The sequence below is a fragment of the Pleurodeles waltl genome, chromosome 6, assembly GCF_031143425.1.
Source record: "Pleurodeles waltl isolate 20211129_DDA chromosome 6, aPleWal1.hap1.20221129, whole genome shotgun sequence".
NCBI lineage: Eukaryota > Metazoa > Chordata > Amphibia > Caudata > Salamandridae > Pleurodeles > Pleurodeles waltl.
Window position 1 is genome coordinate 1,621,560,476 of NC_090445.1, and position 14,981 is coordinate 1,621,575,456.

Consider the following 14,981-nt stretch of genomic DNA (forward strand, 5'->3'; position numbering starts at 1 on the left):
ATCAGGGTATTTAAAATAAACTGTACTAAAAAGTACATTGGAATAATATGGAAAGAGCAAGTGACACTGTTAACCAATTCACATTGTTTTAATAGACTCAAACTTTAGCCATTCAGAAACTGGACCCAGGACCACTTCTCCCCTGCAGAGCCACCATACCTCAGATTTCTAAACACACATCATGTGTGAGGGAGTCTTCCTGAGTTCTGCTTAGTTGTTACAGTTGATGAACATTTGACCCTTTTTCTCCTCTCAAGGATATCTTTGGATTCAACTTTAAGGTACTGTGTTTTATCTTTAATATGTCAGAAGGATATAAGGAAAGGCTTTTCAGGACATGCAGGTCCTGTGGAACGACACAACTGTTTTCTGAGGATCCTCATAGACTGCCTATATTCTTTACATCTTAACCATACACCCAAGGATTGTATGCACTGTAGAACTTTTTCTGAAAAAACTCTTAAAGGACAGAGAAGCCAGGCTACCTCAAGGGCTACAAAAGAAAAAGTCCAGGTCCCAATCTGGTTCTGAGGAGGAGGAGGGTCCTAGTCGCTCTCCTCCAAAGCGAAAATGCAAAAACAAGGTCTGTACCTCATGGTTACAAGACTCTAAAAGACTGAAGTCTGTGGAAAAATCAGAATTGGAAAAAACTGTTTCTAAGGACTCCTCTACAGGCTCTGGGAGAATAAATCATCCAACTCATCTTCTTCTGTGCCTGTCACTCCTCAGAAAAAAGCCTTGTCAACGACAATGAGACCATAGATGGACCCGTCAGTGAGGACAGCGGCGTCGAAGAGAACTTCATTAACGACTACTCCATCTACATCTGTGAGAACAGTCACTCCAACAACAACGGCTTAATCGACGAGGGGCGCAATGATGACCACCACTTCCTCGAAGATAATGACAACAGTCATCCCGTCGATTACCACTTCATCAACGACTACTCTGTCCATGACCACATCGATTGCCACTCTGTCAACAACAGGTTTCAAGTCACCGTCGACGATGCCAATGTTTGCAACCATAAATATTACTAAGAAGCTCTCTTTGTAGATGAACTAGTCAATGAGCCCGTCAACAAAATGCAAAAAGGTGGCATTCATTGCCAAAAATGTCTCTGCTCAGCTTAGACCAGAGTTGACGTTACCCAGAATGGTGTTCCCACTGCTTCCGGCCCACCTTCTTAACACTGAGGAATCAGCAGACTGAGGGAATTTCAGACCTTCATACAGCCCTTCACAATTGCGAGTTAAATGTCAGGAACCTGAGGATTATGGTGGTGATGATCCTGACAAGGACACCTCCAGTTACTTGGAAGGGGACTTTTTCATGGTCCGGCAGCAGCCCATATCCCATCAATACAACTAATTTCAGGAGCACTATCCCTATGAAGAGTCCAAAGAACAACAACAAACCTCAGGGGGAGATACCTTATCAGTGCCAATCTCTTTAGTCATTGACTTAAGGCACATGCTAAATAAACACTTTCCCAAATCACATTCGTCAGTCCCTTTCACGCTGGGGTGCACAGAGGCACCTGCTGTGGTACCTTTGCCTACAGCTCCTATACCAGACCTGACACAGGAACTCAGACCTGTACCTCACACCATCACCATCAGGGATGATTATGTCAGCCTGAGGAAGGAGAATTACTCCAAGCCTCAGGTACACCAGGTCAGGAATGTGATGACTACATTGCACCATCATCTCCATCACCTGCACCTTCTCTGGCACGTTCTTCTCCTGAGGATGGGGGATGGATTTCACGAGATCAAGGAACATGCTTCTGAAAGATTTGATCTGCTTCTCCTGTTCAAACAAATAGAATGTTTCCTGCATGATTTTAAGGTCTTCGCAAGGAAATCTGTCCGATCTATCCCTAATGTCAATTATATATGGGAAGAAGGTTTGAAGTTGATGAACCCAGTATTGGTCACTGCTGTGGTTCCTCACATGGATTAAAAATATAAGTCCCAAGATTCATCACCGGCACACTTGATAGGGCATCCTCGGCCAGATTCAGTAGACATGCAAGTGGCAGAGAGAGGCTCCAGGAATTCATCTGACCCTTGTTCAGAACCACCGGGCAAGGAAGGTCGAGGTCTCGACAACATTGGCAAACGCTTTGCAGCGATGGCAGCCACATCCATCAGAGCATAAAACGCACTAGCCAATCTGGGACGCTACATTATCCAAATGAGGTTGGATCGCTCATCTCTTCTCGACCACCTTCCAAAAGACAAAAAGAAGGAGGTTAAAGGCATTCTGCAGGAGGCTGCCAGAGTGTCGTCGGAGATCATTGATACAGCAATGGACATATGTTCTATCGCCTTTTGGCAGATGGCAGGTGCAGCAGACCTGCACCGGCAGGGCTGGTTAAAGGCCACCTTGTTTCACCCCGAGGTCCAAGCCAAAATATTGCATATGCTGGCACCTCCAGCTTGTAATATTGTCCCAAATGCATATCATAAATGTATGGGTCACTGCTACTCTTTGAGCTTTTCTAGACTATGGCCTGTCTCTACCACTCAGTCCAGGAAGTGACCACACTCTGCTGTATTCTTTAATTAATCACTTCTCCCGGTTATTTCCTTCAAGCAACGGTGCCTCCGAGTTTCCACTCTCTAACGCCCAAATCCTGCATCCGTGTTCTGTCCATGACACAATCATCTGGTTCCATCACTTTTCACTTTCTCCTGTCAATGCTAATTACCTTCTCTCCATCGCTCTCTCCTGGGTTTGGCTCATTTCTGCCTTCCCATGATCCACATTTCAGTCTTGAGGCCCCTTCCCCAACCTGTCTTCTTTACGGAAGGTATATTTTGTCTTCCCCTTCTAATTTATGTCTCTCTTCTCTGTTTCCTCTCTCCAGGTTATTGCTTGTTTTATTTTTTTTTCCTCTCTTGTCACTTCCAGATGCATCTTTCCCTGACAAGATTCATCAGCGCCCTGTCATTCCACACTCTTGATCCTCTAGTCATCATCTTTATGCATCATAGACCCTCTCTGTCTCTCTCCATGTCATCATCTTCATGCTTCTTTCACAATGTCATATATCCCCATTGTTTGCTTTTCATACAGGCTTTGGCTCTCCTCTTATTTTTTAGACACCATTCGGCCTGATACTCGAAATCTCATTCATTAGAAATGAGCTTTGACATCTGAAAAACTCTCACTCTTTCTATTATCATTGGACCTAGGTATCATAATATTCGTTATAAAATATTAGGTTTGATCAAAGAAATGCACCTCTAAATCCTGTGAACACAAGGACTTTGAAACTTCAGTTACTATCTCTGTCCTACTTTCAGACAAATCTCCCATGAGTTCCATTTTCTACTCTCAGCTCATTTCTGTCTTCCTTAAGCCATGGGTTCACAGCTTTTGCGGTGGCTTCATTCTACAGTATTCTGGATACAACATGTCTTCTTTCTCAAAAGGGAGATTGATTTGTGTTTGCTATCATCAAGACACATGTCTCCTCTTGGTCGCCTCTCCAGGCAGTGATTTCCCTGTCTCATATGCCTTTTCTAATAATTATTCCTTTATCTTTTGTTTGCAGGTGGAATTGTTCTGAATCCATCTTTTTATGGCATCCCAGGTCACACACACACCATGATCCATGAGATTGGGCACAGCCTTGGCCTTTACCATGTCTTTCGTGGCGTCTCTGAGATTATGTCCTGCAGTGACCCGTGCATGGAGACTGAACCATCCTTAGAGACTGGAGACCTCTGTGGCGACACCAATCCAGCTCCCAAGCATAAAATGTGTGGTGACCCAAGTCCTGGGAATGAGACCTGTGGCTACCAGCACTTTCTGAATACTCCATTCAACAACTACATGAGCTATGCAGGTATGTTGCTATTGCGTTTTTGCTGCGTTGGTGCTCTTTCCATAGAATCTGTTGTGAACCTACATAAGATCAGGGGTGCACTAGCTCCAGGTTGCAGCTGATAAACAAATTAACTTTGTTGACTTAAAAAGTTTTTTGTATCGCTCTGAGTTACCTAAAGCTGACCCTCATATGGCACTGCCCTAAATAAAGGCTGAGATCCACACGTAAACCCCTCTTGGTACACTCCACCCCTCAAAACTAGAATTAAACGGCTGGAGGGAAATCGTTATCTGCAATAGACTGCTTGTTATGGAATTCCTTGCCAGACAACCTTAGGAGCATTTTAAGTGTGTCTAAAGGCTCACTTATTTGCATAATTCTCCATGGCTCAGGCAGAGCCAGCACTTAGTCACTTCTCACTGGAGTGATTAGCACTCCATATAATTTAGATGGCCTGGTTGGATTGGATCGGATTGGATTGGATTACTGCAAACCAGTATGTCTCAATGAGAAAGAGTTGCGTGCCTTCAAATGCAGTGTCACTCTTGTAAAGTGTCAAAGAGCAACTGACTATAACAGAGTCTTACATCCAGTATTTTTTTGTAATATAAAAACTGTCATAGGTTCCCTGAATCCCTCAAACTGTACTGCTGAGGGTTCGTGGTTTTTTAGATATCTGTTGTTTATAGTAAATGCCAATGTCACATTTGGAACTGATGTGCTTCCGGTACTGCCTAATTGACATTGCAAAGAGGATGAAAGAAAAACCTATTCTGATCCACCATAGAATGAAAAAAATATTTAATAATGCTAAAGATTTAAAGTGAGGGAATCTTAGCTTTTCATGTATGTTAAATAAAGCCAAATGAGAAGTCATTCATTTAGATATCAGAACATTATCATTCACTTCATAAGTTTGGTAGATATTTTCACTGTCACTAATAGGTCAGTATTCTAGACGTTCTTATTCTGGTTAACCAATCCTGGACCATCAAGACATAAAGAAAATGTCAATGATTTGGTATATCTATTGAAAAGATACTAAGCAGCAGCAAAAAAGAAGTTGTGGTCATTATTGAGGCCTCATATAAACATAGATATTTCTGTGGCATGTACATCTTGAACGCTTAATACAACACACAAATCTTACATATCTCTGTGGTATGTATATTCTAAAAGCCTCATAAGCCACACAAACCTTGAGACAAGTAAAGAAGTATACACTGTTTAAACCTCTGTTTCAACGAAAGGCGAGCCAAAAAGCGAAACATATTTTGTAGATGGAAGAGGAGAAAAATGGGGACATTAAAGACATAGAAATATTTAAGAAATTAAACACTGTACAGGAGAAATCATTTTTAATGCAAGTATGTCTAGAACTAGGAGTCTGGAAATAAGACCGGATGAGTGGCAAAAGTACCGAAAGGAAATATTTCCCCACATTAACATAGTGATTGCATATCCCTACCACCAAGGTAAATGTAGAATCATTAGCAGATGTCATGCTTCTTTAATTGCTGGTACACGTTACAGATGTGCTCGTTGGAAAACGGGTTTCTTGGCGTTCATTAAAGTAAGAGGCAACTAGAGATAGAAGTGAGCTATCAGACACCAGAAGTAAAGGATGAGCTGGAGATGAATAATGGTACCTTGTACCAGGACACGTGAGGGAAAATTACCAGACTGGGGGATGCCAGATTTGTATTTATTCATTTATCTGGTTTGTATAGCATGTCTGCACCAGATGGTACTATTGCTATTATCAAACTAAACTGAAGTGACTACTTGAAGGTTAGTAGCTGATACAGGACATGGATACATATTAGAAAGTTTTCTTGAAGAAAATACACAAAAGGTGAGTTTTTAGCAATTTTCCGAATGTGAGCAGAGTTGGTTGTTTCATATGTGGCCTGAAAGAGAGTTCTGAGTATTTGTTGGGGAGCCTTTGAAAGTTTGGTTTGATTCTTGGGAGTTTATGAATGTCTATGGCTCAAAATCTAAAAAATGTCTGCTGCTGGGATCTGTTTGTTACCCTGAGATGGTAAAAAGGGTAGCCAGAAATGAAAGTTAATTCATCTCAATTTTTGTTTTACGTTGAGAGATTTAAAAAAATGTTTTATTGAGAAGAGATTAAGCAATGTTGTTTGGTACGTGTTCCAATACAGTACAAGAAACCCCAAATCATTCTCTTTCAAAATTTCCCTATAACCAAAACCGAACCCCTTCCCCACCACAACTGCCTGCTCCACACACACGAATCCGTGTCATGTCCAAGAGAGAGGTTTCTCACTGCCCTCCACTCCCCTCCCCATGAGGATGTTTTCCTTTACATATTAATTGCCTCTTCAAAGTTAGTCATTCACATCTAAAACTCTTAGTCGATGTGACCTAGTCGAGCATACATCATTTCCCACTAATGGGCAATTAGAGTTCGCCAAATCTTTTGATACTATTTGTACTTGTAGTTCATATCAAATATAATTTTTAGTCTTCGCCTGCACGTGCGCGCTTGCACGTGTGCTTGCAGAATCTTTTGTGGATAATAAAAAAAATCTTAAAAGGGGCTTAAAACCCACAAATTACTTACCTAAACTTACCATTGGCTTAGTCCAACGTCGCTCTTATTACGGCCGGCACGTCGTCTACTTTCACTTCCTGCTCTCTGCTTTGCCTTGCATGCCATCACACCAAGTACTCCTTCCAGTCACTGCTTACTGGCTTTCGCCGAGTCTCCTTCCACTGACCACATGCTTCGCAAGGTACTTTTTAAAACTTTTATAAATGGACTTCCTAGGAATGCACATGTCTGCAGTCCGCCTGCTCTTGTATTACTTTCCTTGCCAGCCTTACTCTCCCCTCCCACTGTACACCACCCCACACCCCCTCTGGCTTTTCCGTCTGCCAAACTCGTTTTTTTTTGCAGTTTAATAATGCGCAAACTTGTTATTTAAACTTGGCACTCGCAGAAATATGTACACCCCCATAGCAGCTCTATTGCCGACAATAACTCAGAGATCAGCAATAAACAGTTGCCTCCCCTGCTCCCAGTTTGAGACAATGCTCATAGAGCTTCTTGTGTGTGCAGTTTACTATTGAGATTAGTATGCAGCGTTTGTAGGGAAGTTATTTCTTCTTTCCGTATGGAGTAAAGCCTGGTTTGCCATACATAAAGAAGCCTCAGTAGTATTTTCATTATAACTGTAGCAATCCTTCCTAGCCACGAAACTGGGTGGACACCCCATCTACCCCTATCTTTTTTGTCAATCTTTATCACTAACCAGTTGGCATGTATCATTTTCGCTAGAGAGGGAGTGTTGCTTGTTGCTACATATTTGATACAGGAAGTTGCCCAAATGAAAGCAAGCTCCCCCAACAATTTAATTACTTCAGTATTCAGTATTGATGTGAAACCCTGCTGTATTTTCAAAGCACTTCAACTTGCATACCACAGCAGCCATCAGTACCTCTGGTTTAGTCAGCATCAGGAGGATGTCATTGTCAAAAAGAGATCCGATCTGAGGTTCTTGCTGAAATTCAAGCCCATGTAGTACCAAATTTTCCCTTTACATTGCCGCTAAAGGCTTTATTGAAAGTGCAAACAGCAGCGGTGATATAGGGCACCCCTGTCTGGTCCCCTTCTGTAATGCCACTGTGTCAGATTTGTTCTCATTTATGTATATCCTCTCTGAAGGTCCATTGTAATTCAATGATATACAATTACACATCCTAGCACCAAAGTCCACCGGGTAAAAGTAATGTTTAGAAAACTTCAGCTAACTTGATCAAACACTTTTAGAGAAAGCAGATTTTTAATATAATGCTTGTTTTCAAGGATGCCCAGTGTAGGTCTTTCCAAAATGGAGTCATTGAATTAAATTTTCTTGTATAGGAAATGAGTCTGGCAGTGGAATGGAGAACATCTTTTATAAGAGCAAGGGAAGATTGACAAACGACAACTATTATGGCTATTCAACCTTCCAAGTGTTAAATAATGGGTATGGGTGGCTATTCACCGTTGGACAGATGAGAATATTTGTCTGACCTTGAATGAACATTAGACGGCTTAGAACCACATTTGAAGGATGGGCTATACTGTCACAAAATTGTCATAAGCTATCATGCACTGAAGTAAGTAGGATGGGACCTACACTGTGTTTGTGATACAGTATCCTGTCTGACAAACTCTAACTAAGGCCCTTTTTAATGTGTTGATGTGGTGCAAGTGAGTGAGTGGAATAAAGAGAAGAGCTGAGATATTGAGGTGGAAAGTAAAAGGGAGAAGTCTTCTTCTCTGAACTTGTGTGAAGAAGTGGGTTAAATGTATTTTTTGTGTCTTGGGGTAATGAGAAGAAATGTATATTTCTCATTATTTTGCTTCAGAAAGTTCCCAGGCATCAAATATTCAAGTTTCACAAGTCAGTAATGGAGGAAGACGATATCGAGTGGCAACTTTTTAAAGTCATGTTAAGTGTCAGCTCTTGCCTATGTAGCAATTCAGTCAGTGGCATAAGAGATATGTTGTAATAGTGTATGCTATAATAGAACCCTAGGAAGAAGTGAAAGGTGTTATTGCTCTCCCACAGAAATGCTTTGCCATCTTCTACAGCTACTATTGATCACACAAGAAGTCCATGACCAGCAACATTAATTTGGATTTCAATGAGTATACATGACTTGTTTAGCATGCACCTAACACTGTTTTTATAGAGTGACTTGATATAATCAGAACCAATTCATAGTCTGCAAGGAAATACTCTTTTGAGGAAGGAGATCGGTTGATTTCAAATGCACCTCTCAGTTGAGTTGCCATCCCAAAACAGTTTAGAATAAGGTTTTTATGTGATAGGGTTAGGATAGGCCATTTTCAAAATGGAATAATCTGACCACATCTTAGTGGTTTGGGAAGGGTCTGTGACTGACCATGGCATTAGTCAGTAAGCACAAAGCTGGCATGAAGATGTGAAAGTTGCCTTTGATGCTTTTTGTACAAAAAGTGGCCAATTAGTAATTGGTAGGTTTGTGATGTTGAGTTATCTTGGAGAGTTTGTCACTGACAGAATAGAGACCCAATAGTTAATAGTTTTGAAATGGAGTATTTCAGTGAGACAAAATGCAAGTGATTGCTTTTCTAGAAATGACTTTGTGAAATAGAAGAGGAGTGTGTTGCATTTAAAGGCAGATGAAAGCAAAAAGGTTTCTGAAGGTCTAGTGGTATTGCTGTAGTGGAATAGAGATATAGCACGGTTTGGAGAGATGTCAATTTTCTCTTCTATGTAGATGGCTTTGATATTGAGAATTACTTGACTGTATTTTTCTTCAGGCTTTTAGCTTGGTATTAAAATTGGGTGATTTGCAGTTCCTGCACACATCTTCTCTCAGAGATCTCCTTGATGAAGTAGGATTTGAGAATGTTAATGTACTTAGTAACATAGGCCTACAGTCCAAGAATGTTTATTCCACTACAGATATGACAACAGTGGCACTCAAACTGTGTTTGATCATTTAGAAATTTCATTTATTATGGGACTTGAGCTTATGTGTTCCTTGTCATTTTCTACTGCTGCTGTGTATCTGAGACATTCTCCATAAGCAAACGTAAATGGAATAGCATGTAAACCTGGATGAATCAGTAGTTTTCTATTCTAATAAAACATTCTACCTCATAAAACTCCTTCTCAGTATGAGAAAAGGATATTGGGGAAGAGAGAGAGTAAATGCCATCACCTTTACATGTATGTGAGTTATTCGCTTAATATAACTAGCATGTAATGTCTGAATTAAGAATATCAAACACTATATTATTTGATGTGTCTTGACCCAAGTCCTGGGAATGAAACATATAAAGACAAGAATTTGCAGTTGCAAAGGAGGTATGAAATATAAGAAAGCATTAATATGTTGAATTCAGTGTCACTTGAGAGATCATTACATGTTATTCAGATTGAATAAGCCCAGTTTTAAAGAATTAGGATTTCATTTAGAGTTTTATCAAATGTCTGCCCCAGCACTCCAGGTAGGGTGGGCAGTGCCTCTTCCAGTTTTTGGCAGATGTACTGCAATTCCCTTAATCAATAACATTTGATGACTGAGCTTCTTAAAGGAAGGATACAGTATTCACTACAAGAAAATCAATTCTCATGAAGGTTTTGTTCAATTAGGAAACCATTTTGTGGTCTGTTTCGGGCTAATGCCACAATAATGATATAATGAAAATTCCAGTGCAAAATTAAGTAAATAGTTAATTACACTTGGGAGTAGATTATTTTAGTTCTTTTTTGGTTTTTAAAAAATAATGTTCTCTAAAAGTGTGTTTAATGCTGAGTATCTGTGTTTGTATGGGGTGCGCATATACAGAGGAAAATACATTAGAACCTAATTTTCAGCCGAATGTATTTTTCTCCCTTTTTTAAATTCACCCAGTAATTGCTTCCAGATATTTTACGTCTATATAGAGGCACACTACTTTACTTAATGTTTTCTCACTTGTTATCAAAGCCCAGGTATTCATCCAGTTATTTTTCATACCTGTATCCTCAAACCTCACATCCATATAGTCTTCTTTTTTAAATACATAATCATTTCAAACGTTGTGCTTTAGATATCTATTCAAAAGAGAATCCCTTTCAAAATTACCTAATAGCAATATGCTTGTATTAACTAGAATCTTATTCCATAATGCCTTTTTATGTCTTGATTTTTATAAAAGTATATAAATAATATACTTTGTTTTGGGGGCTTTTAGCATGCAGTGCTCATCCTTTGGTCTGTTTTTTTGTGTCCTTCACATTTTTCTTCCACCTATTATAACGTAGGGCATGGGACAATAAGCACAGCCCACTTCCGCCACTGGATAGCTTCCCTGTGGCGGTATTTTGCTTCTTCTCAATGAGCACATGCACAAAGTAGTGCCTTCAGCAGCAGGAACTAATTTAGAAATGTATGCTTCTGAGACTAAAAAAATGACAGCACCCAATAATAAACATAAAAAGAACAAATAACAAAACAAGCTACTTGTACTTTGGAACATTTTAACAAACCAATGATCCTTAAAAGGAGTCAGGCGGGCAATGACAGCACTATAGAGCTATAGATCTTACGACCCAAGCTGACAGTATTAAACAAACATTCATTCCTGAGTGCCTACTGTGAGTGATTGCTAGAATGCAGGACTGCATAAAACAAGCTGTATTTTCCTCTTCAGTAAATGATCCCTTTACATTTTATGTTTTGCCAACATCTTTCATGAGATGTTGTTTTGTGTTATAAGGAGGTCTTCACCCATGATCAGTAATGGTTTTATAGAAATTCCTGATTGCTGTAGTTTCTTCCCAGTCGAGTTAGGTAGATTTTCTGCACCTTTTCATGTAGATATCAGTTCTTTGTCTTTCTGCCAATTACCTGCAATTCTTTCTTTTGTTTGCACCAACTTACACTTAATATCCAGGCCTTCTATCTTCAAGGTTTTCCCATTAAATTATGGTTACGGTTATTGTTATTGTTTAGATGCTCGTCTTATCTATAACCAGTGGGCAAAGTGGACTCTGGATAAATTATGGATATTATTAAAGATACAAACCTAATGTTCAAGAGTAGATACATTTAGGGTGTTTATTCAATAATGCTTGCCTCAGTTATCAGGTGCTGGATGTGCAAGAAAATGCTGACTAATGTCAGCATACAAACTCATTTTATTATGTGCTATATGAGAACCTATTCTTCAGACATGTGGGGATCTTCTAAATTTCTCTGAAAATGGCTGTATGATAAGCACAAATAGCAGAAGAGAAAGAGTAATGAGAGCCCCTCTTTGTGGTTGCAGTACTCTCAATTATGCTCTTTTTATTACATATTTGCCACGACTGCCTTCATAGCCCATTTCAGAAGGATAATTCAAATGATTGAGTTAGCTAGTCACTTTCTCATGATGGTCAAAAGTACTTTTATGAGAACCTTCTTCGTATCTAAAGACAGAAATACCTTTTCCTACAAAATTGTAACATTAATGTTGTTTACAAAATATTGTCTTATTAGGTGTAGATTTTCTATCATAATATTTATCTAACTGGGGACATAATATTTATCTAACTGGGGACATAATTTTGTTGATGACATTCACAACAAAATATATAGGTGATGAAATTCAGGTACCGCCATCTCCATTTGTTGATACCTGAAAATCAGACTGCGTTCACAGTGTTTATGGTTTCAACATTCTATACTGTATTTTGTTTAAGAATTTGTCTATTAATTTAAGGTTAGTTGAAGTGTAAGTAACTGAATCACATTTGTAGAGCTAAGTGTTTTTACTGAGTTCTTAAGGGTAGTTTGTGTAGACATTTTATTTAACCTGGGATGTGCTGATTGGTAGGAAGATCAAACAACAGTAACATCTTTCAAAGTAATTTAAGCATTCTTATTGTGAGCAGTTACTCATCATAATACAAACACTATATTTATGAATTATATGTCTGTGGCACAGTGGCAAAACTAGTTGTAAGATGTTAAAAGGAAATGAACATTGACAGTAAGTAATGAAATAGTGGTATGATACTATCAATCTGAATTATAAAATCTCTAGGTTATTCGTAAAGTATAAAAATAGTAATATATTTGTATCCAAAGCCAGGTCGCCATGAAAATATAACGAATCCATGTATGTTGATTAGAAAGTCTAGCCGCTTTTGTTACAGAGATCTCACTACACACTGAATTGGAGTCAGGCAGCGAAAAATATTAACTACTTCATCAAGTTCTTTGATATACCACTTTGTCTGACTTGTATGCAATTTCATATCACACAACCTAGACCTATACAATTTATAACACACTCATGTCTCTCACACTTTCAGCTATTGTAGATGATTTCTAATTATCTGTCTAATGGAGGAGTAGGTTTGTCAATTATAATTGAAATAGGTGATACTTGTCTTTTAACCCTTTGGGTCTTTGGTATTAACATAGTTCACACTGCTTGGTTCTGACTTCTTAAAGTTATTTTTGACAAGTCACAACTATTGAAATGATAGGTAAAAGGTACCACTCTAACTTGAGTTGATACTAAAAAATAGTGGAATGATTTTTTTAAATCTCAGATTTAAAATAATTGCAGATCTCGCTTCTATAAAGTAATGATGGACGATATCATAGATATACAGAGACCCACTCTCCTTCAAAAATATTCAAAGATATAATTGTGTATGTTTTATTCCCCCACCCACAAGGACCCTGGGTACGTGTATCTCATTTTAAGTCTACACACGCTAGACAGTATTTCATATTAGACTGGACGATAGTGACCAAAGTTCATATTACACCATGGTCTCTTAGCTTTTAAATTTCTTGATCATATCCTGGGGGCAATTAAATTGATTAAATTTAACATATGACACTGACCTTAAGCCAGATTTTCTAAGCCAAGCAAAGCCACCTTGTGTGGGTCTTTGTGGCTTAGTAAATCTAGAGTAACAAAAGGCACAAGTGAGTGCCTTGCGTTACTCTGCATCAGGAAGACACACCATGGGTGAGGTTTGAGCATAGCGAGGAGCAGTATGTTTATTTCTTCTCATTATTTGCCCTGCTTTTGAGGATTGTTTTTGTGCATGTTTTCTTGCTGTGCCGAGTTGCGCCAAATGTTAGCACATCTGGTCCCAAGAGAAGACAGTTTAGGACAATTAACTCACTTTTTACACTAATTTCAGGGACCTGAATAACCTGCCATTTGCTCGTTCCCTGCCCAAAACGTACAGCTAATTTTACTCCTCGTATTACTCCCTATAGCCTTGGTCATGTCTTTGCATCGCACACGAACAGGCAGATTGAGAGATTACACCCTTACACAAGATCCTGACTGTCGCTGGTGCACGGTCACCATGGAAAATATTTGGCGAGCCTTCAAAACACAACAATAGGTATTCCAGTGAGTTCTCGAGAAGTTGTACAAGGCCATCGTTTTTTTCAGTACACAAACACGCACGCCTGAGGCGAGAGACAGAAGGCTAGATAAACATTGTCAAGTTAATGAGTTTATGAGAACAAACGCTGAGGAAGATATTACTCTAATACCATTTAATAATACACACGTGAATATATTCTGGAGACGATGAGCCATTATGATATAGCTTTAAATATAATATATTGTCCCAGTGTGGCATTTTTTTTACACATAGAGAAAATCGGATTCTGAATTTATATTTTCAAACCATACGGTAAAAGTAGCAAAAGTGCTTGGTGCTCAAGTGTTCACAAAGTGCAGTAGAAAACAAGTGACAAAATGTGTACATAGAAGTCATGCCATTAGAGAAATTTGAAAAAATAAAAAAGTTGGGACAGGATCAGTCAGTTGTATCACAACACTATGACCTATTAAAAAATAAATCGACTGGTCTATTCATCAAAAGCCTCAATGGTGTTTCAACCCAGAGTGATTTAATGCGCCTTCATCAGGACAGGAATGTTTTAGTATAAGCCGATTGTACATATATGGAATTGAGCACGGCCCACATGGTTCCTCTTTTGGCTTGCATGAAAAGACTCTAGAAAGCCGAAGTTGGAGGTATCTCATTTTGCCAAAGACTTGACAACCACGAAAATACATGCAGTTTTAGTCTGCACAGCATCTGGTGCCACTGGAATTAGTTGAGTACCACCGCTTCAGTCAGTGTCCACGGGCAGCTCCAAGTAATAAAACCTGACGTTTTGTGACACCACGTAACTAGTGGTAACAAGGAAGAAATTTAGGAGTTTAAAGTGGATAAACCATTTTTAAATTAACTTTGCTTACATGTTCATACCCACATCCCAGTTTGAACCTCTTGAAAACTGCGTTTTTGGGCCATTCAATCATTTATCCCATTAAAAACAGGCCATTTTAGGATTGTGATTTCCCTTGAAAAAGGATAACTTCCCTTTTGACCCAATAATATCATCAAAAACATGCGAGGTAATAGTGGTAACTTCTCGTTGGGCTATTCTATGAAAGGCCACAGCCCTGGTTCCATAGCTTATTGGTTTCTTAGTGTAGTATACAGCCCCAAAGACGTTTATGGAATTGAGGGGGTTATGGAACTCTATGCTGGGCTTCAAAGGTAAGCAAACTCAAGAAATGCCATTTAGGAAACTTAAGACTCCCGTTTGAATAATT

General features: G+C 39.1%; 1 protein-coding gene across 1 annotated transcript in view; it reads left to right on the forward strand.

The window, feature by feature from the left end:
• The window catches only part of PAPPA (pappalysin 1), a 572,334-nt gene that overhangs the window by 192,092 nt on the left and 365,261 nt on the right, over positions 1-14,981 (forward strand). Inside the window, exon 4 of the mRNA XM_069241521.1 lies at positions 3,566-3,859. Within this exon, the coding sequence (XP_069097622.1) occupies positions 3,566-3,859 (294 nt within the window). The remainder of the gene's footprint in view (positions 1-3,565; positions 3,860-14,981) is intronic.